General features: G+C 40.1%; 1 protein-coding gene across 1 annotated transcript in view; it reads right to left on the bottom strand.

Annotated features, from left to right (window-relative positions):
* The window catches only part of tslig3a (tRNA splicing ligase complex subunit 3A), a 35,959-nt gene extending 11,705 nt beyond the window's left edge, over positions 1 to 24,254 (bottom strand). The window contains exons 1-6 of the mRNA XM_087991209.1: positions 24,037 to 24,254; positions 18,354 to 18,502; positions 17,483 to 17,617; positions 10,129 to 10,310; positions 5,029 to 5,109; positions 952 to 1,068 (exon numbers count right to left, since the gene is read on the bottom strand). Of these exons, the coding sequence (XP_087847335.1) occupies positions 952 to 1,068; positions 5,029 to 5,109; positions 10,129 to 10,310; positions 17,483 to 17,617; positions 18,354 to 18,502; positions 24,037 to 24,185 (813 nt within the window). The 5' untranslated portion in view covers positions 24,186 to 24,254. The remainder of the gene's footprint in view (positions 1 to 951; positions 1,069 to 5,028; positions 5,110 to 10,128; positions 10,311 to 17,482; positions 17,618 to 18,353; positions 18,503 to 24,036) is intronic.
* Positions 24,255 to 27,315: the final 3,061 nt, after the last annotated feature.

The raw sequence follows: 27,315 nt of genomic DNA, 5'->3' as shown, positions 1-27,315 counted from the left end.
AAGACACTCTACACACACATGGGTTGAGTGTGAGAAAGTGTATGCGTGAGAGTGTCTTTGATGGGGTGCATGTGTGGGTGGTCTGTGTAGTGCAATGGTGGAATTCATGTAAAATACCGTTATCTCACTTTTTAAGATTAGAATTAATCTAATCACCCTGACAGAGGACACAGGGGGCTACTACCTTCAACATATTGTCTGGCTATCACTCATTGTTAGCAGCTAACCTGAGAATGCAACCTTAAAAAAAGGTTTTGTGATTTACACATGAAAGAACTGAAACTATCACTGTATTCTAACAGATGAAAGACTTCACAGACAATCAATTTTTCAATGTATATTTCAGTTACATCACACTGTAAATTTTTGCTATAAATTCTGTGTGTTAGGATTGAGCCCTCCACTATCATCTGATGAAGGAGTGATGCTCCAAAAGCTAGTGTGCTTCCAATTAAACCTGTTGGACTATAACCTGGTGTTGTGTGATTTTAAACAGTAAAGTGACTTTCTTCTCTCCAGTTGCCATATTGTTAATGTGAGGTGTAATTTGGCAATTCCCACAACAGCTCCCATTACGGATAAGTGACATTTGTAATTTAGTGATTCAAGTTTAACATGGTTTGTCAGAAATAGAAACACTTCCATTTTCAATGGGTTGATTTTCCTGTTCTTAATATGCACGAACAGTCCACGCAAAGATTTCTATTCATTACTACTGTGCCATTTACAAGCACTATTCTTCTTTCAATTATGGAAGTAACTTGAGCTTTACATAGTGTCCAAGGACACTGTCAAAATTGTGTAAAAGTTCCCCTTAGTATTTTAAGTGACTTCACTATAGGATACCATAAAACAATTACTATTAATTCACAATTTCAGAAAAGCTGTTTTTTCTTCCCACAACTTGCTTTGGGATGAGGGAAAAACAGGATTCTTTACAAAATCCAATACCTTAGCTCGATCAGACCAGCCAAATGACTGTATGGTTACATCCATTCGCTTCAGCAACATCTTTCGTCGAATTTCATACTCGTTAACCAGGACCTGATTGATAGCTTCTAATTTCTCCTGCCAGTAAATAGAAATGAGATTCTTTCCTTCAAATACCATGACAACTACGTTGAAGAGAAAACTTCATAGCAGTGCAAATGTATTTTCAGTAACTTTAGAATTTAACTTGTTTGATTCTAAAATGACAGTCCTAGAGATGTACAGCATGGAAACAGACCCTTCGGTTCAACCTGTCCATGACGATCAGAAACCCCGACCCAATTTAGCCCCCCCTGCCAGCACCTGGCCCATAACCCTCCAAACACTTACTATTCATATACCCATCCTAATGCCTCTTAAATATTGCAAATGTACCAACATGTCAAATAAAATGTAAGCAAAGACTCCACAGCACTACTCAAGCACCAAAATCATGAAATAAAGGAACACAAAGGGGCATCAGAACACTTCTCTTTTGCATGTGGTACAGGGAAGCAGGGAATCGAGAGTAACTCGGTGAACTGGATTCAAACTTGGCTCAGTGAGAGGAGACAGAGGGTGGTGGTAGAAGGCTTTTTGTGTGTGACTGGAGGACAGTGTCCAATGGCACAAGCACAGGGATCAGGGCTGGGTCCCTTACTGTTTGTGATATATGTAAACAACATAGAAGAAAATGTAGAGGATATTGAAAATGACAAGTAAGATTGTGGATGACAAAAATTTGCCAGGTGGATGACAGTGCGGAAGGTGGTCTTAGGTTACATGGGTAGAATGGTGGCAGATTGAATTTAACCCTGTTAAAAGTGAAAGGTGGTGCACTCAGGAAGAAATAATAAGACAAGGGAGCACTCAAATGAATGGCAGGACACTAGGAAGCTCAGGAGGAATAGAAAGATTGTGCAGTGCTTGACCATAGATCCCTGAAGGCAACAGAACATCTTAACTGGGTAGCTAAGGTGGCAGATGGGACACTTGCCTTTATCAGTCAGGCATACTTTATAAGAGCACAGAGATTACATTGGAGATGTACAAAACTTTGGTTAAGCCGCAACTGCAAAAGTGTGCACAGTTCTGGTCTCTACACTATAGGAAGTAAGAGATGGCACTGCAGTGGTGCAGACAAGATTCGCAACAATGATGCCTGTGATGCAACATCTAAGAAGAGAGCCTGGATAAGCTGGGGTTGTCAACCTTAGAGCAGAGAAGACTGAGAGGGGATCTGATTGAAATGTATTAGATTGTGAGGAGCGTGGACAGATTGGATAGAAAACAGCTGGTGCCCTTAATTGAACAGTCAATAACAATACAGCAAATGGTTTGCCACCAGGTAGCGGAGATCCCCAGTGGAGGGCTCTCTACACGGGAGTCCTCCCCCTTTCTATCGGGGATCTGGGGTGGAGGGTGCAGCACGAGGCTGTCCCCAGAAACCGCAGATTGCGTAGTTCACGGACTCCCAGCCCAACTGTTTGTTCTGTGGTTTTGTGGAGTCCGTGGACCATGTATATATTGGGTGTGGGTGTTTGTACTCCCTTTTTGATTTTCTCAAAAAGCTCCTTCTCTGCTTTTGGTTGCACTTCAGTCCCACGCTCCTGATCCTCGGGCACCCGGGGGGGGGGGGGGGGAGGCAGTTCTGAAGACCTCGTGGATCTGCTCCTGGGCTTGGCCAGGCTGGCCATAAATAGGTCCAGGCAGCGGGCCGTGGAGGGGGTTGTTAGGGCCGACTGCCTGCCCCTCTTCTGCAGTTACGTTAGAGCCCAGGTGTCTCTGGAGGAGGAGCACACGGTGTCTACCAACACCCTGGAGTTGTTCAGGGAGAGGTGGGCGCCGCAGGGAGTGGAGTGCATTATTCCCCCCTCCAACTCTATTTTGATTTAATCCCTGCCCTCACCTTCACTGTTTGATCACACAGCATTGCCCTTTGATGTGAAGGGCACGGCTTGTCACTGGGCACTCAGGTGTTTCCTTTCTTCCTGGTGGTGGAAATTTGAATAAAGATTCATGCACCTTGTGTCTTTCACTGTCTCACACCTGCACACATATAACACAGGTGCTGGGGAAAAAAAACAGAAAAGAAAAGAAAAAATACAGCAAATGGTGTAAGGTGAAAGGCAGGAGGTTTAGAGGGGATTTGAGGAAAAATCATTTCACCCAGAATGTGGTGGGAGTCTGTGAATGCAATGCCTGAGAGTGTAGCATGTTTTATATTGTATGCTTCTATTATTTTATAATCAGTTGGCCAGAAATTTCCCCTGCCCATACATAATAGAATTCAGTGACATACATTTGTATATTGGATTACAGGTGGAATCAATTTAAAAAATATAAAAATATTGGAACATTCGTATTTAGTCTTAATTATTCTGCATCGGTCCCATCTTTTTTGGGTTCAGAGAGCAATATTCCCTGAGCCTCCATTACCCAATAAGTGCTCAACACACCAAGAGACATCAGTCTGGGATATCGGAACAGAATGCATTCCACCATTTACTACCCTGACACAGCAACAGGTCAGATCAGGCACTGGATATGGATAAAAGGGAATATATGCAAAGGCTCAAAACTCAAACATTGCAATTACTTTTGGAAAGATAACATATGCCAGATCTGGGAACAATCAAACATGCTTCTATTTCAGAATTCAAGCATTTTATGAAGCAGGGAGAGCCAACTGCAGTGCTAAATTATCAATGAGACAGTCAGTGACTGGGTTTAAGCCACAACCCGGTGGATTCTTGCAGCTAGCATGGACTGGACTTGAATCCATGTTCCAAACTAATTCATCACGCCATATGACTCTTCATTAAAGTATCTACTTTGACTTGTTTAGCATTTTTTGCTGCCTTTTTCAGGACTGCATTTGGAGACACTATTTCCAACAAAAAACCAAGTGTTTCATTTGTGCATTCTCATTTTCAGCAAAGGTGGCCCAAAATAACCAATATCCTACACCTACTTCTTATATTTTCAAATTTTGAAAAAAAAAGTATCGAATCAGATTCTTACAGCACAGAAAATGGTCATTCGGCCTGATGTCTACTCTTTAAAAACATTGTCCCATTTAGTGTCAAATTCCAGGCTTAATCCAAAAACTTGCAAATGAATCCTCTTCAGACACACGTTCAACTCCCTTTGGAAAGTTCCTCTGTACTCTGATTACATCATTATCTACCAATGTACAGTCTGTTCTGATGTAACATGATAGTTCTGCTCCCGCATTTTAAGAAAATCACATAATACCAGCAACATTACAACCAGTGGTACTGGAATTACATTATAGCCAATATAAGTAAGAAAAACATTCACGTTCTACAAATAATGGTCTAAATTCTTCAATCACGTTATAGCCAATTTGCGTTGAAGAAACGTCCGTTAGAGCAGAACTGACTGTAGTCCAAACCTTAATACGGAGAAGAAGTCTCTACCAATTTACCCACTAATTCATTTGTTTATTTCAAATCCATAACCTGAAGTTGTATTTCAAATAGAAGAAAGAGTTTTTACATTCTGTATTTAATATGTAATTGTGAATATCTGCATTTCATTTCGGCTTAACGTACTAGAGATGGATCCAAGATTCTCCAATCTCTCAATGTTAAGAGATTTCTTAGTTCTGGCATCATCCTCTACACCCTCTTCTTAAAATCCTTCCTAAAAGGTGATGCCTCCAGCTGCACACAATACTCTAGGTGGAGTTGATATCTTACCAGAGATTTATAAAAAATTAACTTCTTTGTTTATGTTTCCAACATCCTGACTTAAAAGACAAGCATCCTGTAAGCTTTCATAATTGGAAAATTAAAAGGATGGAACAATATAATTTTCAATTTGACAATACTTTCAAACAAGATAGCTGAAAACAAGATTCAGAATCAGAAAGTAATTTACTAGAGGAAGTGAAAAGGATATTGTAAAGCAGTTAAAGAATATGCATTTAGTAGCACTTAGGAACAGAATTATTAGTGATGTAATTCACATTGAAAGTGGTCAGAATTCATTCTACAGGGTGTGCCACTCATAATTAATGGTTTTATTACTTACCCAGTGAAGTGGTCCAAGTGCTTTCTTTATCAGAGATTTTCCGACATGATTTCGGGGCACTTTTGACAGAGATTCTTTAAGCTACGGAAGAAAAACACGGTCAAGTTAAAAACTGAATGGATAAAAGGTGTATATTGCATTATGTCAAATCATAAATCAACAGCAAAGAGGATTGCTGTACAAGCTAAAGACAAGAAAGTAATACAAATTATGAAATTACCCTCCACAAAGCTACATATTCTGGAGAGTCTATGATGCAAAATTACATTCTGGCATTAGATGGATGGTCCAATGTCTTTCAGAACGGAAATGATGACACTGATTAAACATTCTGTTCACTTCTGTGAAGGGTTGAAATAATAATAGGAAAGGTGAAAATTAGGAAGTTAAAAAGAATGAATGCCAGGCAGCACTCAAGTTTTCCACAAGAAAGTGTAATAGTTCTTAATTACATGACGACAGAAGGTAATTTGAACCATTTAAGTGATTTCAAAAGACAACTAGAATTTCTGAATAGGAATGGATTAAAGCTTATGGCATGGTTGGCTGGCAGCTCTGCATTTGGCTACTCCAGGCCAACGGGTCACTTCATTAATTAATAGAGAAGTACACTATTTACCATGCTACATTTCCCCCCACAAGTATAAATGTTAACTCCTTCTCCACATGTTTATTGACTGCTGACCCACAGCAAATAAGATAGCTTTTATTTAATTATTTTTCAGGATATGTGACATGATCCCATGATCCAGATTTTCAATTTCTGTTTTTAATAAATTTTCCAACCCAAATAACTTGTTAATACATTGACCCCTCTCGAATAGTAGGAAATACAACTAAGTCCAATAAATTAATTAACCTTGGCTGAAGTATAAATGGCTGTATCAGGAAACATGATCTTTTCCTGAAAGCATTTAATATTTAACTGGACCTTTTGTCTTCAGATTAATGTTCCAATTACACTGCTTCACAGGAAAACCATTTGAATTAAAAATGAAACAATTTCAGTTTTGACAAGCACAGACATGATGGGCCAAAGTGCTTTTTCTGTGCTACTGATCTCTGTCTTGGGGAGAGCCAATTCTACTCCCTAGCTGCTGTTCTTGGTTTCATTTTAGAATATTTTTAAAAAACTAATGTTTTACAATGATTTGTTTCATTTTGGTGCTGCTGGTTTCCTGAAGGATGATTGTATAGACATCTGGCGAGCTGCCTACTTTTCATTAAAGAGGGTACTATAATGTTTGATGATCATGTTAAATGGATAAATTTGGATACTATATTCTTGATGTACTGTATACTAATACAGCATATTTGTATATTACTTTGGCAAAACTGGCATTTATTCTCAACATACCTAACCCATCACAACCTCTTAACTCTTCAACAATCATGTGACCTGAAAATAGGTATGAAAAGTTTTGCATCTTTGTACGTTTTATTACATAATGCCTAGAAATCATAAAGACATTATTTGCCATACATATCTCTTAGGTTTTCTTGAACATATTCAATATATCACACTTCTATTGACTATGTCAGGTCTCTTAACATAGTCAGTAAAAGCATTGCCTTTCGTTAATGAGAGCACTGACTAGCCTTTAGCCTAAAATATCCCTAGACAGCAACCTAATGCATGAAAAGGCAATGGGCCTTCTTCAGTGATTGCATCCAGGGGTGATGGTGTTCCCAGTGCTGGTAGGTGGGGATTTGACTCAACAATACTAAAGGAATGGTGTCAGGTGGCACACAACCTGGAGTTGATGATTTCCAATGCACTTGCTGCCCTTGCCCTTCTAGGTGGTGGAGGTTGTGGGGTTGGGGAATTTTGACAAAGAAGCTGAGAGTGTAGTTTTTGTGCATCCTATAAATTGATCAATACAGGATTTGGGGGTCCTGCACATTTAAGCTGCTGGATGTGGTGCCAATCAAGATTGTTTTGTCCTGGAGGAGGTCAAACGTTTTGGTTCTATGTCACTGCAGCTGCATCCAACCAACTGGTCAATACTACCATCATGCTCCTGACTTGCACATGTAGACAGTGGAGAGACCGAGATGAATTAGGACATGAACCCACTTGTCACAGAACACTCAGCCTCTTACCTGCTCTTATATCTGGAATGTTTAGATGGGTGGCCCAGTTGAATGTCTGCTTCAAGGCGGTGGGAATTAAGACAACTAGAATGTTACTGAACATCAAAATGTGATGGCTAGGCACTCTTGAGGTGTGTATATAATGTTACTTGCCATTTATTTGGCCAAGCTTGAACACTGTGCAGATCATACTGCATGTAGGGAGGGACTGCTATATCACATGAGAAACTGAGAGTGGCACTGAACACCAGCAATTAGCAAGCCATCCCATTTCTGAGTTTATCCCGGTGATAAAGTAGCAGAGGACACTTAGGCCTAAATGCACTAATCAAATCTCACCACTTTCCACAGGGTTTTTACTTCTTAGTGATTGAAAGTTCAAGTGTCCAGAAGATTTAAAGAAAATACTGAGTTCAAAAACATGTGCACTTTACAACAGCATAAGTTGCTGGTGGACGAAATTTACTACACTAACAATCTGCTCTGATTATGCAACACCTGTAAATGCAACAGAATGTCCTGCACTCGGAAATGTCTGATTTTCCAAATCTTTCCAAGTGACTTCTGCAACACGTGAAAAAGGAAAACAACTTTTTGAACATCAGGTTCAATTCACAGCAGGACGCAAAAGTCATCCTTAAAAATACTCCAGGCTATAATTCCAGAGACATCTCATCCTTGAACCTGAGGCAAGGCAGTGAGTCTGGTAGGTTTATGAAGGAGTAAAACATTAATTAGGTTTGGATGCAGTGGATATAAACAAACACAGTCAGTCAGAAAATTAACACTTTTTGTGTGATTCAATAAGAAAATCCAGGACAAATTCTTGGTCAGAATGGCACAAACATTGCTATTCTGCACAAAGTAGAGAATCGATGAAGTCAGATTTCCTTGACTTCCCATTACATGAAGCTGCCCTGCCAGTGTCCTCTGCCAGGCCAAGTCATTCTTCATTGGCTTTGTCCGTTAAGATGAATGCTGATAAGAATTTATAGCACTATTAGAAGGAACAGGAAGCTCTTTCCTGCCCAATGACTCCTCTTTAAATCTCACCACCAGAAGACGGTTAACTGATCATTCATTACATTGTCCTCTGTGGAACCAATGTGACTATTGTTTAAAATAACTGCACTTGGGACTTTTCTAGAAAACATGGTGAAGTACAGGTACTTACATAATGGAGAAAGCTCCCCAATCTTCCATCAAGGCCAACCACCTCAAAAAGTGAAACAAAACAAAACCTTGTGGCAATTAATAAAGAGCATATTCCTTGAAGGTAGTTCTCTCAGATGCTAGTTTGTTTCTGAATGTCAGGATTTTTACTATTTATTGTTTGTCTTTTGAATTCTGCCAGGAAATCTTAAGGAAGCAATTTCCAATTTTCTCCAACCACTGGTGAAGCATAACATAGCCTGGAGTTTAAATCAAATGCACTGACCACTTTCTGAAGCAGGGTTTTCAGGTCACTCTTCCATACAAACCTTGCAGATGATAACCATCATATCGTTTGTGCAGAATTTGAAAGAACAATTAACATGATAGAGTGCTTTCCTCTTCTTTCTTGGGGAGTGGAGAACACTGAAAAGGCTGTATTTATTTCTAGATTATAGATGCTCCATTGTAATGGTGGTAGGTCCTTGAGTCAGTGGTTTTGTTTCATAGTGGTTTTAAGTAAGGAATTTCAAGATATCAAGCATCAACGATGAAGATTCAATAAATGCAGAAGCCTGGAAAGCACTCAATGCTGCTGAAGTAGATTTGATTAATTGCTGTCGTGCACCCTGTAGACAGGATTTGCAACAAGCACAGTATTGCTTTGACAGAGGAGTTGGATATTAAAGGAAATAGTGGGATTTGACACAAATCAAAAAAGCTGCTCAGTTTTGGATAGTTTGATGAGAAGTATTCCTGTGACAATGGTCTAAACTCCATCACATCCTTATCTTCAGCTTAAGAAACTTGAGTGTCATTGAGAGATTAGGTAGTGAGCCACTCATTACAGTGTTACGTAGGCTCGGTTGTACATTGATATAGGTTGCTTGATAGTCAGATACATGAATCGAGTGGAGAGTCAAGTAACAAGTGGACATTCCTATTCTTGATTCTAGATTGGAGTGAAGGCCACTGATAATGCAAATGAAGATGGCAGGATTAGAATTTGAGTGAAGGTTGTGTTAACTTGACTTGTATTCCTTTAGTAAGTTGAGAGGCGAGATAATTTAAGTGTTCAGAACACACACAGACATTGACATTTTTGCACTTTGTGCACAGTATCTACTTTAAAGACAGTAAAAATAAAACACCTCAACTACATAGCTGCTTATAATGCAATACATCTTGACAGTTGGTAATGCTGACAAAAGAGTTTTGTGCTTAAGTCGATGCCTTTTGCATCTGAAAGCTCATGTTTAAAACAATTTGATTCTAATTTATTGATCTGAAGGCTTTCCATACACAAATGAGTATTGGAAAGGAGACAGTAAATACCCAATTGCATGGTGGACACCTGAGAATAAGGTACAATGCAGTGAAACAGTTCCAGTCAATAATCTGAGACACACTGGAAATGCAGTTTTCCAATTTGATATGTGGTTTGACCACTGTGAATTTATGGTAATCTGAAATCGCCTGTCTTTGTACTTTTCCCCAAAATAAACAAACCCTTAAGTGAAAGTATGAAAGCCATCAAATAGACTCTTAACCCTGATTAAGAGAAGAGAAAGTAGGATTAAAATTGCTCCCTTATACTCGGAGGATAGAACCTTGTATTAAAGGTGCAACCTGTATAGATCTTACAGTAGTTAGAAACAAAATAACTGTTTGAAATCAAAAGGCAAGATTAAAAGAAACCTTCTCTCAACTATTCTGTGCTGTTTCTTTTAAGAATTTATTATTTCCTGAAGAGGAAATTCCAATGGATTTTTTAAAAAGTAATTATTTGTACTGTTTGGCTGAATGATCCAGGTTTTAAATGCTGCACATTAGGACAATTTTGTTCTTGTGTACCTTTTTCTCAATCCCACTGAAGAACTGGAACATGGTGATGTTATCTGGGGGCTTGGACATACCCAGAGTAATACATATGGATTTCAGCTCCATGAACGACTGGCTGGTTTTATCTGGCTGCTTCTTTGGCGGGTTGTGCACACCAAGCATTCGTGAAGATTCAAGCTCAGAAATCAGGTAAGCTACAGAAACAAAAATCAGCAAAACATAAACACGAGATATATAAGCTACAAATGTATTTGTTCATTACCTCACCCAATTCCTTTCCTTTCCTGAGGTCAGTGACTGTTGCTCAGGTAAAGTATGGGTATCAACTGGTCTCCATTTATGTGTGAACCTGCAAGACCATGGTTAAAAAGATTATCTGACATGAAGAGAGGAATCAAGTTTGATTCCAACGCCAACCAACAGGAACACAGGTTGCTGACATGCTTTTGCTGCACCTCTGGAACTCTGTTACCAGGTTCAATTATAGCATTTAGCATTAGTATTTACAGATTCATATGCCTCAGTACTATAAAACACTAGATTGTAAACTGACCAACTGAATCAGAGAGTAGCATTAAAACTTGAAGTGCCCGAGAGAATTTCAACAAATCTTCATTTCAAATGACAATAGAGTAATACACTTAAATCCATATATTTATTGATTTTTAAAAATTATTCAGAGTTGTCACATGGCACTTTAGAACATTCACATTAACATGGCATTTTAAAAACAATACCTAGATATTATTTTGATGCCACTTTGCTTTTGCACAAAATTTTCATTTCACAGTTAAAAATGCCACCAAAGCAAGTGGCTTGTAACCAACAAAGTGCTTCAGAAAAAAGCTTTGCTGTTTATGACTGAAACAGTACATGTACATAGCAGACTAACATAAGGGAACCTCTAGAAACTCAATGGCACAAGACTGAGAGCTGTCACTGAATTACCAATTCCAGGTTACATTCATTTATCAACCAGCCTCACGGTAAAGTAGTGACAAGGAAGGAACTGGTGTATTGAGGTCTCAGATCTCTAGCTCAACATAGTTCTTTCATGACTTCAAGTACAAGAGTGTTAAAGCCAGATTTCCCATCTACAGATGACAAAAAGGGCAAAGACCAAAATTCTGTCTCTAGAAAAGTGAAAACACAAAATCCATACTTGGCTTTGTTACCAGATTAGTATTTCAGAATGGGTTAAACTTCCATGGAATTTTCGTGTTTTAAAAACCTGGAAACTTGAACCTGAACAAATGATTGCCAGACTTCCTGACTGTCATGCAAACTAATATCGTTAGGGCAGAAAACCTGTGATCTTTAACCCAGCCTAGCCCAAGTGGAATTTCTGTCCAGCAGTAATGCAACCAACCAATTGCCCTTTCAAATAATATAGTAAGTGACTCGGTTAACCAAACTGTTGGGTGTAGTTTGGGGTAGCAGCAGATAATCATCTCATAATCATCTGGAACTGGCAAAGTTTGGCTCGCAATAGTTACATAGGAACAGGAGTAAGCCACCTAGCTTCTTGATTCTTTTCTGCCAGTCAATTGGATTATAATTCATCTGGATTACTGCTCCAATTCCCTATCTTGATTCCACATAATTTAAATTCCATGATCAAATGATCAAACTCTTACCAATGCCAGTTTTAAAATTTCAACTGACTTCACATTCCCTGAATAAATACAAAAGCAATCCACGTTTAGACAGAAAAGATCACCAGAACTAAGTTAAACAATTTTGTTTTTAGTTGCTCATTCTGATGAACGTTTTGCTAAATGATCCATGTAGTACTGCACTCCCCTGTCCTTAGCTTCTGGTGGTATTCCTGATGAAGGGCTTTTGCCCGAAACGTTGATTTTGCTGCTCGTTGGATGCTGCCTGAATTGCTGTGCTCTTCCAGCACCACTGATCCAGAATCTGGTTTCCAGCATCTGCAGTCATTGTTTTTACCTTCAGATAGGTGATGTCAGCCAGGGCAGCAGCAGAACAATTGTAAATTGCTCAGTGCTCCTTGATGGTAATGGATATGATCAATCATAACATTCATCCTTTTCACCACCCTCCAACTTTCATCTCGGTCTCAGCCTCCACACTACCACTCCACAGCATCTTTCAAAAACAGCAGTTTTCACATCAACTATCCTGACAGCCATCATAACATCACCATCCCCATATCAACCATCGAAAATTTTCACACTGCTGGTCCACCATCTGGTATCAAGTATCCAGAAATTAACTCCAACTAAGTATTTTAAACTGTCACTTCTGTCTGAAAGGCTGTTCCACAGCCACTAATTTGATCCCTTTCCTTAGAACATTGAAAAGTACAACACAGAACAGGCCCCTCAGCCCACGATGTCGTGCCGAGGATTAATCTGAATATAAAATAACCTAACGTACGCACCCTTCAATTCACTACTGTCCATGTGCATGTCCAGCAGTCGCTTAAATGACTCAGCTTCCACCACCACCACTGGCAACCCATTCCGTGCATTCACAACTCTCCATGTTAAGGACCTACCTCTGAAGTCCCCTCTATACCTTTCTCCTAATACCTTAAAACTATGACCCCTTGTGCCAATCAATCCTGCCCAGGGGAAAAGTCTCTGGCTACTGACTCTATCCATGCCTCTCATTACCTTGTATACCTCTATCAGGTCACCTCTCTTCCTCCTTCTCTCAAGAGAGAAAAGTCTGAGCTTAGTCAACCTCTCTTCATAAGACAAGCCCTCCAGTCCAGACAGCGTTCCTGGTAAACCTTCTTTGCACCCTCTCCAAAGCCTGCGTATCTTTTCTATACTAGGGCGATCAAAACTGAACACAATATTCCAAGTGTGGTCTCACCAGGGACTTGTAGAGCTGTAGCAAAACCTTGTGGCTCATAAGCTCGTTTCCCCTGTTAATGGAAGTCAAAACACCATATACTTTCTTAACAACCCTATCCACTTGGGTGGCAGCTTTGAGGGGTCTATGTACTTGCACACCCAGATCCCTCTATTCGTCCATACTGCCAAGAATCTATCTTTATTCCTATAGTCAGCATTCGAGTTCGACCTTCCAAAATCCATCACTTCGCATTTATCTAGGTTGAACTCCATCGGCCATTTCTCAGCCCAACTCTGCATCCTGTCTATGTCACGCTGCAGTAGCCCTTGAGACTATCGACGACACCTCCAAACTTTGTGTCATCTGCAAATTTACTAACCCACCCCTAAACCTCCTCATCCAAGTCATTTATAAAAACTACAAAGAGCAGAGGCCCAAGAAGAGAGCCCTGCAGGACCCCACTCACTGACCTCCGGGCAGAATATTTTCCATCTACAACCACTCTGCCTTCTATCAATCAATCAATTTTGAATCCAGATAGCCAAATCTCCCTGTATCCCATACCTCATGACTTTATTAATGAGCAGTTATTGAAGGCTGAACAGACTGTTTGCAATCTAAAGGTCACATTTGATCCCAAAACGAGTTGTAGACCACAAATTAAGATAGGTTGCGGGTATTTTCACATTTGTCATAAATATATGGACCTAATTTCATTACTCTATCATTTGAGATAAAGATTCATTGAAACTCGCTCAGAGACTTCAAGTTTTAATGCTGTTCCCTGTTGATTCAGTTGGTCAGTTTACTGTCTAGTGTTGTATAGTACCGAGGCATATGGGCAGCATGGTAGCTCAGTGGTAAGCACTGCTGCCTCAGTGTTCGATTCCTGCCTTGAGCCACTGTGTGTGGAGTTTGTACGGTCTCCCCATGTCTGCGTGGGTTTCCTCCGGGTGCTCCGGTTTCCTACCACAATCACAAAGATGTGCAGGCCAGGTGAATTGGCCATGCTAAGTTGCCCACAGTGTTAGGTCCATTAGTCAGGGGTAAATGTAGGGCAATGGGTCTGGGTGGGTTACTCTTCAGAGGGTCGGTGTGGACTTGTTGGGCCGAAGGACCTGTTTCCACACTAGGGAATCTAATCTAATCATATCATCCAACACTATGTCATTCCAACTCAACTGCTGCTGAAAGCCTCATGTCTGTTGACCTTGTTCAACTATTTTGATGTAACTGGTGGGTTGCTTCATGTTGTATCCTCTGCTGCCCTTGTTCCAACTTCCCTGCCAAGCCCTGTGTGCCTCTTATACAACTTGGCTCCTGTTTAAACAATGCCTGAATTTTAAAATTCTCACCCTATATTTCAAATGCCTCCAGGTGCGCACTGCTCAAAATGTCTGTATTCTCCTTCAGCCATACAACCCACTAAAAAGTCAACTCTAGAAACGGCCCCATAAACCTTTTCCCTCCTTAAAACAGTACATAAAAGCTACTCAGGTGAGCAAAGTTCTGAGCATCTACCCTAATATCTCCATTTAGGGCTCTGTATCAAAACCATCTCCTAGTGCTTCTGCAAAGCAGCTTGGAGGAATTTTACTATGTTGAAGGCACCATATAAATGCAAGTTGCCACTATGATTCAGTACTGCTGGAAATGTACCATAGCATGATGACTTCTGGACTGGAGAAAATTAGTATGTGTGCATACACAGCAGGAGACGAGGGGTCTGTAGTTGCTTTTAAATCCCCACATGCCTGTCAATTATGGTTTATTTGATACAATACTGGCAGCAGTAAGTCAGTCACATTTCTTATATGAAATGAAGGCAGATGTGGAGTGTCATTTGTAAGCCATCATGAGTCCTCAGTAAATTAAGGGGGAGAAATATTTCCATGAAACATCAAAATTGAATCTCAGTATCAGAGGATCGACATACTTGAGCAACAATTAACCAGATTCTGCAGTAGAGATCAGTTGAGTAATTAGCTGGAACAGACAGATTGGACCAAACTGGCCACCTCCTGTGCTTAAAGACATTATTCCTTTGTAGATCAAGATACACATTGACAACTTAAACACAAGATCAGCAAAACAGATAATGAATTTGCCCTTCTTATTCCTGACGATGTTTAAAAATTCGAATGGAAGAAGAGTCACAGAGTCATACAGGATGGTAACAGACCCTTCGGTCCAACTAGTCCATGCCGACCATGTTCCAAAATGAAACCAATCTAACAAGAGTCGCTCATGTGTGGAATGAACTGCCAGAAAAAGTGGTAGATGCAGGTACAATTACAATATTTAAAAGACATTTGGACAAGTCCATGAATAGGAAAGGTTTGAAGGGATATGGGATAAACGCAGGCAGGTGGGACTAGTTTAGTTTGGGAACATGGTCAGCATTGGTTGTCCAACTATATAACTAACTTTTATGGAAGGCCTATCCTTTTCCATAACTATTTAAAAACTATCAGAATCATGATCACTACTCCCAAAATGTTGCTCGACTAACACTTCAATTAATTGCCCTGCCTTATTTTCCAAGGGAAGGTTGAGTTTTACTCCTTCTCTGGAAGGAAGATTTACATATTGGTAAAGAAAATTATCTAAAACACGTTTAACAAATTCTTCACAATCCAAACCTTTAACACTATAGCAGTCACAATTAAATTTTTGTAAAATTAAAATCACCTATTTACAATCTTGAATATCACTCTTACATATATCTACATATTTGATCCTCTATTTCCCTCTGACAATCCTTTTTGGGGGTGGGGGGGGTTTGTGGGCAGCAATCATCCCTGTCTTACTTCTAAGTTATACCCATATAGCTTCACTGGACAATCCCTCAAAAATATCCTAAGTAGGGTAGCAATGTTTTCCTTAATCAAAAGTGCCTCTACCCCTTCTCTCTTGCTATCCTCCCTACAGCATTTAAAAGCCAGAACATTGAGCTGCCAGTCCTGTCCTTCCCTCAGCCAAGTTTCTGTAATAGATATGACATCCCAGTCCCATATTCGCATACGTGGCCTGAGTTCATCAGTCTTACCTGTAAGGCCCCTTACATTGAAATAAATGCAGTATAATTCTTCAAAATTACCTTGTTTTCTGACTTGCTCTTGATTGTCTTTTCTAATTAACTTGCTCTTTTTTTGATTCAGAACCATTCTCATTTGCCTATTTTCAGTGCTACTTGGGAACTACCCCCGAAAAGCTTAAAGACTCAAAAATAGAACTGGCAAATCCCCTCACCCATGTCTTTTGAACAGCTCTTTTCTGCCCCAGAAGAGATCCCAATGATTCAAAAATCTGAATCCTTGCACACTGCACCACCTATTCACCCACTGATTTATTTGTTCTATCCTTCTATTCTTACTCTAAGGTGGCACTGGGAGTAAACCAGCCATTACTACCTTGGAGGTTCTACTTTTAAATCTTCTATCTAACTTCCTATATTCACACTGCAAAGCCTTAACCCTTTCCCTAACCATGTCATTCCTACCAATGCATATGGCAACTTCCGGCTTCTCACTCTTGAATTTTGTTTAGAAAAGTTGCGAAAATAATTGTAAAATGAATATTTTTTCAGCTTCTGCTATAAAAGCCAGAAGAAAATCACAAGGGAAACCTGCAACTCAGGAGCAGCTGCAAGATCCACAATACTCTTGTTCCACTATTTGTTTTTTGAGTAATGACAGAGGCTGGTACAATTGCAACATTTAAGAGGCATTTGGATGGGTATATGAATAGGAGGGATGTGGAGGGATACAGGCCGGGTGCTGGCAGGTGGGACTAGATTGGGTTGGGATATCTGGTCGGCATGGATGGGTTGGACCGAAGGGTCTGTTTCCATGCTGTATATCTCTATGACTATGACTACTCTAAAATAAATCCAGCCACAATCAATTTGCTGATTATTTGACCATGACTAAGACAATTACTTTGAAACCCAATAAAGAATATACATCGCATACCCCATGTGACATACAGATCTGTATTCGTGTATCAGAAAGCAAATAATGTATAAAATTTTATAGTTGACATTGTATTTAAATGTCACATACCTCTAATCTTTTGAACAGTTTGAACATGGCCAGAGCTATTAACTACGTTAACTTTTTAATGAACAGGTGGGACAGTAAGGTGGGTTCCCTTCCCTGAAGGATATCAGGGAAGCAGTTGTACTTGTGAGACAACCTGTAGCCTTCACAGATTCAGAGTCATTCTGGCATAAAAGGCAGCTATTTGGCCCATTGAACCCATAAATCAGGTCTCTGTTGAGTTGTATTGATATTTTATTAGGTACCTGTCACAAATTAATGTACTTTCTAATTTGTCATGGTAGGCATTAGAAGCCATATCGATTGCTAGCCTAGTAATGTAACCACTTGACTGGCATACCCATGTACACATGTGTATGAGACCTTGGAGAGAGAATGCATCTTTAGCATTGAACACTTTCAAACATTATGACTGAGATTTAAGTTTCAAATACAATAATTAATCAAAAAAAAATTCAAATACTCCTACAACTTACTGAGCAGCAAAAGGCAATTATTTTTGTTGAGGAGGCGTTTTGTGACATCTCCAGTGGTTAGAACAGAATAGGGACAATTCATCTCAGCCAACAAACCGCTCATCTCTAGTTGAAACTCTTCAGCTTCTGTGGGGCCTAGGAGAGAGTTTAAAATAAAATTAAAAGGAAAAAGAATCACATGACCTAAAGTCCTACACCTAGATAATAGTCAAGGTTATCGACATTAAATTATTTTCTTTTTCAAAATATAAATTTTACTCAATCAAGCCATTTACAATATGCATTAAACACCTCCCTTTCCTTCCAATCAAGAGATACAGACATGACATAACTGGCATTACAGTTAAGTCAAAGCTTTCTGAATGCAATGTCACTTGAACATGTTTATGTGATAGAATAGAGTCTGTGCTACTTTTGTGGTATCATCTTCAGTAAGGTAATTTCACTGTTAACACATAGTCAATGTTAACTTCCAAATAAAAGCAAGTACTACAAATGCTAGAGATCTGAAATAATGAGACAAATAGCTGGTAAAACCCAGCAGGTCTCCGAGAATCTTTGGAAAGAGAAAAATAGTGTCAATGCGGAGTCTAATATGGTTCTTTGGTGGAACTCCAAATGTTGGATTAAAAAGACTGCCATGATTTAATGGTTTGAACTGAACAGATAACATTGTTCCAACTGATATACAATAGCCTGTCTGAGTCATTACGGTAGTTCCTTTTCAAGATACCAAAATACATATTTCTACTACCGATGATGATATTACACACTCATTTCCAAATGATGATTGTTTTATGTGCAAAATGGATTTAAGTTGATATATCATTTGGGTAATGCAACTGGATATAGTTTAATAAATAAAACTTACTAGCTGTTGCATTGACATTTTCTACCAGCTTGTAGAAAACTTTCAGTTCTGCTACAAGCCAGGTACATAGCTTAGTGTATTCTGGAGAAGCTGCCCCACCAACGGCTGCCAAATTGAGAGCTCCATCATCTAGTAGTGGACCCTTGTATCTGCAAAATTAAACATTTTCTGTGAGCATTCCAGAAAGCCTCTCGATTCCACTATTACAAGTGCATTTCTCGAAACAAAAGAAGCCCTAAACTCTACAATGTACCAATCTTCTTTATTTTTAAACTGAAGCTTCATATTAATGTTACACTTGTCAACAGAAACTTGTGAAAATGTTAAGTTTAAATGTTAATTCCAGGAGGCAAGACTTTATTAATTGCAGTTCAACAGAATCATGCCTCATATCAGAAAGTTTTGTCTTATCATCTAAATACTATTGTAATTTTAATTTAAAATTTTGTATTTGTGGGGAGTACCAGTACATAAAACCATCTAAAAATATTTTTAATTGTGAAGAGAGGATGACCAAGTTCATCTTTGGGAAGTTGTAGGATTCTGGTAGGTATGCAGATGACTGCCAATGCAGAACGATTCTGCTGCAAATAGTATATATATCCTCAATGATTGAGTTTTGAATGAATTGCTGGCTTGGGATTTTCCCTCCTTACACTCTTCCCAATGGTAGCGCAGCCTTCCTCAATAATAAGCACACATTTTTATTCTGTAGCACGATATGCAATGGTCCTGGGCAAGGCTCCCCCAGGACTCAGTCAATAAAGAAGTTCCGAAAATGAAGCAGACTCCTTGTCATGCTTCTTTTGACTGCCGTAAGAGTACATCACAGATCGTGTGTTTCAGTGAGCAAGTGACTTTCTAGTTATATGATCAGTCCAAACCAGTTGTGACTCAATATATCATGGATGTAGGTCAGCTTGGGTGAGCACCTCTGTCTGGTCATTCTGTTCCACCAGGGGTGATCTTTGAAAGCTTCTGAAAGTAGCTCAGCTTCTTGGCATGACTTTGATACACGATTCAGTTTCACATGCATGGAGCAGATGTGCAAAACTACTGCTTTGTAGACTTTAACAATGGCGCTTAGACTTACTCCTTTCATCCAAAATCTGCTGAAGGCTACACTTGCTTCCATTTCTTATAGTATTTTCTCCACCGTATTCTCTGATGCTTTCCATGAAGGTGACCCTGGCACTGAAATCAGACATTGTATAATGGGAAGCTGCACAATCTCAAGATGACTTCAGGTCAAGAAGGTGGTCTTCAATGTCACAGTACATGATTTCCTGTTTGTTAATTACCACATGCAGCTGCTGACTCAGAGCTGGAAATAAAATGTAACGGGACTTGTTCTTCAATGCCAGCTATAACTTTGGCCTTATGATTAGCACAGAGAAAACCAAGGTAGTAGACTGCAGGAAGGTCCTTTTGAGCCCAACATTCCAGTTAACATCCAGAAACTGTTAGCAGTAGACAAATTCAAAGCTCAGCACCACACAGCTCTAGAGCTGTTTATATTGATGGCACACACATGAATCTAGAAATAAACAATGTTTGAGCTGAAAAAGCAACTATTGTGTTCTAGGTTGATCGGAATTCAAATCAGGTCATGTTTGTCTGTCATTCTCAAGTCTTTGAAATTAGCTTGTAGATTAATAGTAAATATCCTGAATGTCTTCTTTTCATAGAATCCCTACAGTGTGGAAACAGGCCATAACTCTCTAGCCTCCAGCCATGCAAAGCTCTCTACTGTGTGGAAACAGGCCCTTCGGCCCAACAAGTCCACACCGACACTCCAAAGGGTATCCCATCCAGACCCATTCCCCTACCCTATTACTTTACATTTCCCCTGACGAATGCACCTAACGTACACACCCATGAACATGTGGGCAATTTTAGCATGGCTAATTCATCTAACCTGCATATCTTTGGACCGTGGAGGGAAACCCGAGCACTTGGAGGAAACCCACATAGACAGTCACCCAAAGCTGGAATCAAACCCAGGTCCCTGGCGCTGTGAGGCAGCAGTGCTAACCACTGAGCTACCATCATACAATTAGCACACAGAAATTCTTTTTGTGGCAAAGAATGGAGGATGTAAAACCTAAGAGCCAAGAGATGCCATTCACACTAACTATACATCTCAAACTTGGGCAGCTTACAACAGACACCTCAAAACACTCGAAGGTACCAATGTACCTTTATAAGAATGTTCAACTCCAGTGGCCAGAGAAGTGGTCCAATAGCAGCACCCTCTCTCAAGTCAATATGCCCAGCACTGAGATGCTAATTACTCCACAGGGCAGCACACATCACTCATACTTAAACCAGACTGTCAAAGTAACAACTCTACTCAGAACACAGCAGGAGACAACAAAAATGCATTTGACGTCTTCAAAAAAATTGAAGAAGAAACATCCCCGCTGACTCACGGGAGTCCCTAGCCTGTGACCAACTGGACTTGAGAAGGTTCAAGTGGAGACACCCGACAAAAAGACTATATTGGGAATTTGCAGATCTGATGTCTATGCATAGTAGAAAGCGCTCAAACCTTCAAATAATTCATTCATCTCAGTCCATCTGCCCCATGTGAGGCAGAGTCTGAAAATCACACATTAGAATTATCAGTCTTCTCAGAACCCATCAAACCAACATGACAAGTCATTTTCAGTCCCAAGTTTCTGCTGAAAATCATGATTCACACATGACAACATAAAAAAATGGAGGAGAAGGCCATTTGGCTTTCAGCCCACTTTGCTATTCATTATGGTCATGGTTATCATCCAAAAGCCTGTTCCAGCTTTCCCTTGCACATCCTTTGATCCCTTAACACCATGTGCATTTCTAATTCCTGCTTGAAACCACACAATGTTTTGGCCTTGACTGCTTTTGTGGTAGTGAATTCTACAGGCTTACCACTCTCGGGGTAAATACGTTTCTTTTTATCTCAGACTTAAATGATTTACCCCATATCCTTAGACTGTGACCTAACTTGGACTCTACAGACATTGGAAACATCATTCCTGCATCTACCCTGTTTAGATCTTTCAGAATTTTAAAAGTTTCTGAGTTCTGTCCTCATTCTTCTGAACTCCAGCAACATGATCTAAATTCTACCGCTCCCCAACATCAGTCTTGCCATCCCATGAATCAATCTGAAAAATCTCCACTGAACTCCCATGATAGCAAGTAAATCCTTCCTCATAAGGAAACAAGAAATGCACACAATATTCCAAGTGTGGTGTCTCACCAGGCTCTGTATAATTGCAGCAAGACATCCCTGCTTCTGCTCTGGAATGCTCTTGTATGAAGGCTAATATACAATTTGTCTTCTTTACTGCTTGCTGTACCTGCAGGCTTACCTTCAGAATCTGCTATTTGAGAATACCCAGGTCTCACTACATTCCCATTTCTTACACCCCTTTCACTTGAATGATATAAATCTAGTTCACAAGCTAGTTCACAAAATAACTCCAAAGACACCAAATCTTCAAATTTAAGCACTGGAAGCACAGAAGAGTTCTGCAAGAGACAAAGGTCTTACCTATGCTCCACTTTCCTTTTAAGCAGCCTGCTTCAGTCGAGATTTAGAGATGCCAGTGTTGGACTGGGGTGTACAAAAGTTAAAAATCACAACACCAGATTATAGTCCAACAGGTTTAATTGGAAGCACACTAGCTTTCAGAGTGTCGCTCCTTCATCAGGTGGTACTGACACTCTGAAAGCTAGTGTGCTTCCAATTAAACCTGTTGGACTATAACCTGGTGTTGTGTGATTTTTAACTTTGCTTCAGTCGAGACAGCAAAAGGAATTGCATTATTTCCAATCTTCCTTGTCACACTGAAACAGAGGCACTATTCAAAACTTACTGGAACGGACATCTAAAACTACCAAACTCTGAAGCTTATTCAATATGCTGAGTATTAGATTCCTATTCCTTTACTACACATTTGTGTTATGTAGGTAAGCTGGTTGCAAATAAATTTCAATTGTCAATTTTAGCCTGAACATTGCAGTCTGGCAGTTTAGTATCTTCCTCACACTTTCCTGCTAAAAGCTTCCATTTCAGTTTCTGTGAGAACACTAGGTCTTGACCATCAACAGGAAAAAAAAACTCTTTGACCTTTTGATCTCAATTATTTGACTTGCATTAGTCTCCCCCCAAAGATTTACTTCTTTACTGGACCTCCTATGCTGACAAAGGGTTCCTGCCCAAAATGTCGATTTTCCTGCTCCTTGGATGCCTGCTGCACATTTCCAGCAGCACTCTAATCTCCAGCATCTGTAGTCCCCACTTTCACCTCATAAATATGCTGCTCCATTCTACAGTCACCTAATTTCTCCTCTCATCCAAGTGTGAGATACACAGTAATAAGTCTCTTTGGACTCTCCCCATGACCTTGAGACTCTTAAAGGAAGGCACCAAATTTTGTCACAACATGAGTTAACTAATTATTCTGAGAGGTTTAGCACTACCTCTATTTTGGTATGCAGTGCTTCCAATTGTAAAAATGTTTTAAGACATTTTCCCTTTATGCTAATAATTGTTTTTATACAATTCCAAAACACATCTATTCTTTTCATAAAGATCAGCTTTCTACATATCATTAAATGAAGATAAGTGTTGCAGATACTTTCTAATCAATTCTCCAGAAGTATTATAAGACATTGTTGGAGCAGGTGGGACTTGAACCAGGCCTACTGATTTTGGTTTGAATAGCTCAAAATTATTCAAGATATTATTCAGAATTACAACCCATTTATATGGACTGTTGTCATTGGAAGCATATGGCAAGATAGAGGCATATTGATAAATGTCACTAGGCAAGTAACAGAGACAAAAGTAGAAATTGCCAGAAAAGCTCAGCAGTTCTGGCAGTATCTGTGGAGAGAAATTGGAGTTAACGTTTCAGAGCAAGCAACCCTTCCTCAGAACACAACAGCACCCAGTTTTTTCAGTTTTTATTAAATAATCAAGACTGAGCCAATGACCTGGGGAATAGATTAAATCCCATCACAGCAGCTGATGGCATGTAAATTCAATTAACAATTCTGTAGTCAAAAGCTAGTCTTATGAAAACTGATGATGATCATAACAGCCATTTATGTCCTATAAGGAAACACTCCATCCCCACCTGGTCTAGCCTAAATGCGAGCCAAGCCTTAGCAACATGGTCGACTCCAAACTGCCTTATGGTTAAATCACTCAGCTCAAGGACTCAGTCAGTCAGTCACATGACAGTGCCCACCCCCTACCCTGCAATGTTGAAACAGTTTTCAATGTTGGCAAACGACGGACTGGGCGACACATATGCAAATGACAGATGTAAGACAGATGACAGATTTAAAATGTAAAGTGGGGAGATAAAGTAAAAAGCACAGGTAGGCCTTTGCTGCAGTGAAACACGTGTCAGCAGCGAGGAAAAGGGCAGAAGCGTTTTACCCCCGGAGTCAGGCCCAATGGGTGGGCAGCAACGCCAAAGCCAGCTCAGCAGGTTATTTATAACGAGCGCTCGGGTCAACTTGACTACGCCAGTGTGAGAGGGAGGCGGGGGGAGGGTGGTGACGGGAAACCATCCGGTGACAAACACCTATCGGTGAGGCCCAGCCTGACGGAGAAACCTCCAGAAGGTTGACACGGGGAGGGAGGAGAGAAAGTCCAGGGGCTAGTCAAAGCGCCTACCCCAGGTCCTCCAGTGAATCGAGGATGTCGTTCTCCATGACGCAACCCTGGCTGAGGTGTGTGCCGGCCCGTCCAGCTCCACGGCCCACACCGAGCACGGTAACCTCCCCGCCACTGCTGCCGCTCCGCGGCTTCTGCCCGGTTGGCATGTCTGGGGCCTCACTCTATACTCGGGCAGCTCCGTGCCTGACGGCCGGCTCCACAAAAAAACCACACCTTGACATTACAAGCAATAATGGCAATAAAACAGTGCTTTCATCGATCGAAACCTATCCGTGCAATTAATGAGAACAAACAATGTTGAATAAAACGCCCAGTCTTCATTCAGGCGGATGATTGGACACGAAAGCCCCTGACAGTTACTGCTGTTGCCATGGCGATTATTCAAACTTTCTTTCTGAGGGTAGGTTCTAACGGTCTTATTTTACATTTACATTTACATCCCCGTTAGTCTTTTTAACATATTCATCTGGACTTGTTTTGTTCTTGAAAATGAACTCATTTATAATTCACACATAAAAAAGATGTCTCTTTCTCTGTTTTTGTGTTTTGTCCTTGTTGGCTGCTTTTTGTGCCACTTTGAAAACCAATCCCATGACCTTAGCAACAACATGGGTGCTGGTAGAGGATGCTAAGTTGCAGGTTTGATGGCATATAATTCCAACATCACAGCTTTCCACAGAAGTTACAGTCCAGAAATTGGCCATTTGGCCAACATAACTGTTAGAAACAAAATTCAGTAAAATTTAGACAAGACCACCAAAGCTGGAAACAAGACAATTTATTCTACGATCTTACAAGAAAGGACCCCAATTGCAGAGAGCAATTGAAGTAAATTAGAACTTAGGTTAGTGTACAGTTATACCCTTTGAGCTGAGTGAGGTAATCTCTCCAAACTCCTAATTACCCAATCTCTCTTACTGTGCCAGACCACTGCCCAGCTGTGCTCCACCTTATTACTTCCTCCTTCCCCAGGTTGGCAACCTTCCTTTCTGTAAGTGCTGACACATAAATTTATTTTGTCGACAGTACATCTAGATCTGGTTTAACATTTTGTATCAATTCTGCTGGTACATTCCATCCTCGGACATTTCATTAACTTGTATCTTTTTGTATAGCTCAAGCATTTCGGCTATCTCAGCTTTTTGCTGAAAGCATAATTTTACAAAAAGAACTTTTTGTTATAGTAATTACACACCAAAGTTAGTATTTAATTAACCACAATTATACACTGAAAAGTCCCTAAATACCTGCAGGGTTAATAGTTCTCTTGCTGTACCCCTTTTCTGTATGCTTTTTCTATATCTGCAAAAACAACACTTTACCCTATTTCTAACAATAACCATGTCAGTGTTGATGTTCCGAACCATGGGTCTCCTCCCAACCACCTTCATCTAACCCTATCAACTTACCGTTCCAAAAGCTGCAGATGCTGAAATCTAAAACAAGTACATAGGATGCTGGAGAAACTCAGCAGGTCCGACAGCATCTGAAGAAATTAATAATTTTAGATTACCAGACTAATACCTGGAATGAGTATTGCCTTATGAGGAAAAGTTGGGCTAGGCTTGTGAAGAGGATGCTTCTTATGAGAGATTGTCCATTTAAAACCGAGATCAGGTGTTTATTTTTGTGTCAGTGGGTTGTGGAAGCAGAATCCTTCAGGCAAGGAGGGTGTGAAAAATTATTGGGGTAGGTGGAAATGCAAATTTGAGGTTAAAATCAGATGATCCAAGATCTTATTAAATATTTGACCAGGCTTAAGATGTTGAATGCCCTACTCTTGCTCCTAATTCTGCAAAGACTGTGTCTTTTTATTTTCCTATATTGAAATGAGAAAAGAACTGTTTTAAAACCAAGGATTGTTGAAACATTCCTACACATTTTGGAAGTAGTAACTTGACATTTATTATAAACACTGTTTACATAGCTGTACAGTTTGTTCTGCTATAATGTGTGTTTCGTCAACACAAATTCACTATAATATGATTGATGAATTGGGTACACTGTTTTTAAAGTGTGTATTGGTTATAACACAATTCGAGTCCCATTTGTTTAAATGGTGCTGCTATTACACAATTTTCTTATAACATGGAATTGCACGAAATTGGAACTACCAAGTTATAGCGGAACAGAATGTAGTTCAAATGTAGTTTACTGATGAGTTGAAGTTAAATGGTGGTATACAAATAGAGCTTTGGTTGACGACAAGTAACTGATTGGCCTGTAGAGTTCTGACCAGTTATCGATATTGAAACATTTATGATTCTTAAGGGGCTTGACAGGTAAATGCTGATAGGATATTTCCCTTCATGGTGGAGTCTAGAACCAGAGGGCATCGTCTCAGAATAAAGGGGGACTAAGTTAAGACTGAGATCAGGAGGAATTTCTTCTCTCAGATGGTTATTAGTCTTTGGAACGCGTTTCCACAGGGAGATGTGGGAGCAGAATCCTTATGTATATTTAAGGTTGAAATAGCTTCTTGACTGGTAGAGGAATCAAGGGTTATAGGAAAAAGCAGAAAAGTGAACTTGAAGAATGTCGGATCAGCCATGATTATATTGAATGGCAAAGCAGAGCTTGAAAAGCCGAACAGCCTACTTATATTCCTATTCTGTGTGGTCTTATGAAGACAAAGGCCTTCAGCCTGCCAACAGCTATGTGATTAGTTCTCAGGTAGCTAAACAGTTTGAGGTTGTGAACAAGATACAGAGAAGTCGTCAGACATCCACCACCAGGAGCTGTCTCAGCAAAACCCACTTTAAGCCTGAAGTAAACCAGTTTACTTTTTCTTCACCATTTGCTGTAAGCAATGACTTTTAATGACTAAGTCAGAGACCTACTATGAGTGTGAACCAGTCACCCCATACTTCAGGCAAACCAGCAAAAGCATTTTCAAAGTTTGGGTGAAGATTTGTAGCTCGGGTGCTCGTTGTTGTGGTTCTGTTCGCCGAGCTGGAAATTTTTGTTGCAAACGTTTCGTCCCCTGTCTAGGTGACATCCTCAGTGCTTGGGAGCCTCCTGTGAAGCGCTTCTGTGGTGTTTCCTCCAGCATTTATAGTGGCCTGTCCCTCCCGCTTCCGGTTGTCTGTTTCAGCTGTCCGCTGTAGTGGCCAGTATATTGGGTCCAGGTCGATGTGTTTGTTGATGGAGTTTGTGCATGAGTGCCATGCTTCTAGGAATTCACTGGCTGTTCTTTGTTTGGCTTGTCCTATAATGGTAGTGTTGTCCCAGTCGAATTCATGTTGCTTGTCGTCTGCGTGTGTGACAACCGGAAGC

This window comes from Chiloscyllium plagiosum, unplaced genomic scaffold (assembly GCF_037043375.1).
Source record: "Chiloscyllium plagiosum isolate Xiang-an unplaced genomic scaffold, Cpla_swu_hap1 HiC_scaffold_10, whole genome shotgun sequence".
NCBI classification, from domain to species: domain Eukaryota; kingdom Metazoa; phylum Chordata; class Chondrichthyes; order Orectolobiformes; family Hemiscylliidae; genus Chiloscyllium; species Chiloscyllium plagiosum.
The sequence above is the reverse complement of the archived record's forward strand: the minus strand, read 5'-3'. Positions and strand labels throughout refer to the sequence as shown.